At 53.6% G+C, this 2,025-nt stretch overlaps 1 protein-coding gene across 1 annotated transcript in view; it reads left to right on the top strand.

Moving 5' to 3' along the window:
• Positions 1 to 172: 172 nt before the first annotated feature.
• The window catches only part of LOC119588319, a gene marked incomplete in the record, with an annotated part of 1,990 nt that continues 137 nt past the window's right edge, over positions 173 to 2,025 (top strand). The window contains 3 exon segments of the mRNA XM_037937011.1: positions 173 to 327; positions 581 to 915; positions 1,050 to 2,025. Of these exon segments, the coding sequence (XP_037792939.1) occupies positions 173 to 327; positions 581 to 915; positions 1,050 to 2,025 (1,466 nt within the window).

Raw genomic sequence — 2,025 nt, 5'->3', positions numbered from 1 at the left:
TGATGAAATTCCAGAAATACTTAATTCCAGTTTTTCTACCGAATTTTTCAAAATGAAGAAATTGATGTTTTTACTGCTACTTCCCTTAATTTTTCTGTTGCCAAACGTCATCCAACTCGTGAGCCATTTGTAAGTAGACAAGCAGATAACGCGGGCGGAGGAGGAGATAAAAATGCTGCTCGCCAACCGGACACAGCGAAGCATCGCCGACCGCGTCCTGCCATTCCGCTGGACGATCAAGGACTTCGCTTTCGAGGGCGATTCCCTCGTGCTGCGGCCCTGGCAATACTTCGTCTCGGGCGGCGAACAGAACCGTCTGCTGGCCGAGTAGAAGGAAGAATATCTGCGGAAGATGACGAAGTTTGTTGCAAATCATGAGTCATTGACGTTGAATAAACTCCCCTGTGTCCTGATCCTCTTTTTCGCATACACCATGTGGATGGCCAGAACAGTGCATTTAATTTCGACAGCAGAGCATTTGGACGATTGGGACACGACCAACTCGGCTGAAAAGGAAACGGAACGAAAAAAGTTAACTGGACCAACTGAAGAACGAGAAGTATCCGCTTCATCTGAAGAGTCTGAAGGCGAAGAACGAGAAGTATCCGCTTCATCTGAAGAGTCTCAAGGCGAAGAACGAGAAGTATCCGCTTCATCTGAAGAGTCTCAAGGCGAAGAACGAGAAGTATCCGCTTCATCTGAAGAGTCTGAAGGCGAAGAACGAGAAGTATCCGCTTCATCTGAAGAGTCTGAAGGCGAAGAACGAGAAGTATCCGCTTCATCTGACTAGACCTAAGGATAAGAACGAGAAGTATCCGCTTCATCTGAAGAGTCTGAAGGCGAAGAACAAGAAGTATCCGCTTCTTCTGAAGAGTCTGAAGGCGAAGAACAGGAAGTATCCGCTTCATCTGAAGAGTCTGAAGGCGAAGAACGAGAAATATCCGCCTCTTCTGACTAGACCTAAGGATAAGAACGAGAAATATCCGCTTCATCTGACTAGACCTAAGGATAAGAACGAGAAGTATCCGCTTCTTCTGACTAGACCTAAGGCGAAGAGCAGGAAGAACCCGCTTCATCTGAAGTAACTGCAGCGGAAGGCGACTCGGAAGCAGGAGGCCTTTGTTCGTCCGGCAGGCTGTGCGTGCACGAGCAGGCGGAGCAAGAGGCCCCCAAGCCGAAGAGGCGCCTGCCATTGAAGCTGATTCTGGATACCCTCATCTGCCGCGAACCGCTGATCGAGGCCCACGTCGGCGAGGCCTTCGAGTCTCTCTACCTGTGGGACGTGGCGCTGGTTCTGTTCGCGCTGCAGGAGTACGAGGGCGTGTGCCTCAGGACGCACGACGTGGGGGAGCTCAGACGGCGCTTTGCGGACGAGGCAGACAGCGTGCTCTTGTCTACGTCCCTCGATATCCTGGAACTCCTGCAGAACAAGAGAAGGCCGAAGCCAAAGCCCGAACCCACATGGGTACAGAAAACCAAGAAGGCCAGCAAAGTACCCGAGTTGCAGTTGACCCTCGACAGCACCTACGGCTTCGTGGTGCTCCAGGGCGACCACCACACCATCGCCCGCGGCACAATACAGAACTACGAGATCGTTTTCGACAAGTACGTCGCAATCGCCAACAAGCACGGCCACGGAGGCCAGTCCCAGAACCGGTTCATGCGCCTGGCCGAGCAGAGCAGACTGCTGCACCTTAAGATCATCTTCGAGCGCATGGCTGAGATCTTCCTCGACGAGGAGAACAAGTGCCTGGTGGAGAAGGTGATCGTCGCCGGCCCGGGGCCCATGAAGCTGCAGCTGCTGGAGCACTTGCCCAAGAGGTGGGTGGAGATCATTGACCCGAACCTCATCACCATCGACCACATCGGCCTGGTGGGAATGCAACAACTGGCGGAGATTCTGACGGAGAGGTGCAAGGGCATATCAAAGGCCGAGGATCAGCGGCAGAGGCAGAGAGATCGGAAGGAGGGGCGGAAGGACGTGAAGGGGCAGCAGCGCGGGGGCGGCAGGAAGGGGCGCCAAAA

This window comes from Penaeus monodon, chromosome 23 (genome assembly GCF_015228065.2).
Source record: "Penaeus monodon isolate SGIC_2016 chromosome 23, NSTDA_Pmon_1, whole genome shotgun sequence".
NCBI classification, from domain to species: Eukaryota; Metazoa; Arthropoda; class Malacostraca; order Decapoda; family Penaeidae; genus Penaeus; species Penaeus monodon.
The sequence above is the reverse complement of the archived record's forward strand: the minus strand, read 5'-3'. Positions and strand labels throughout refer to the sequence as shown.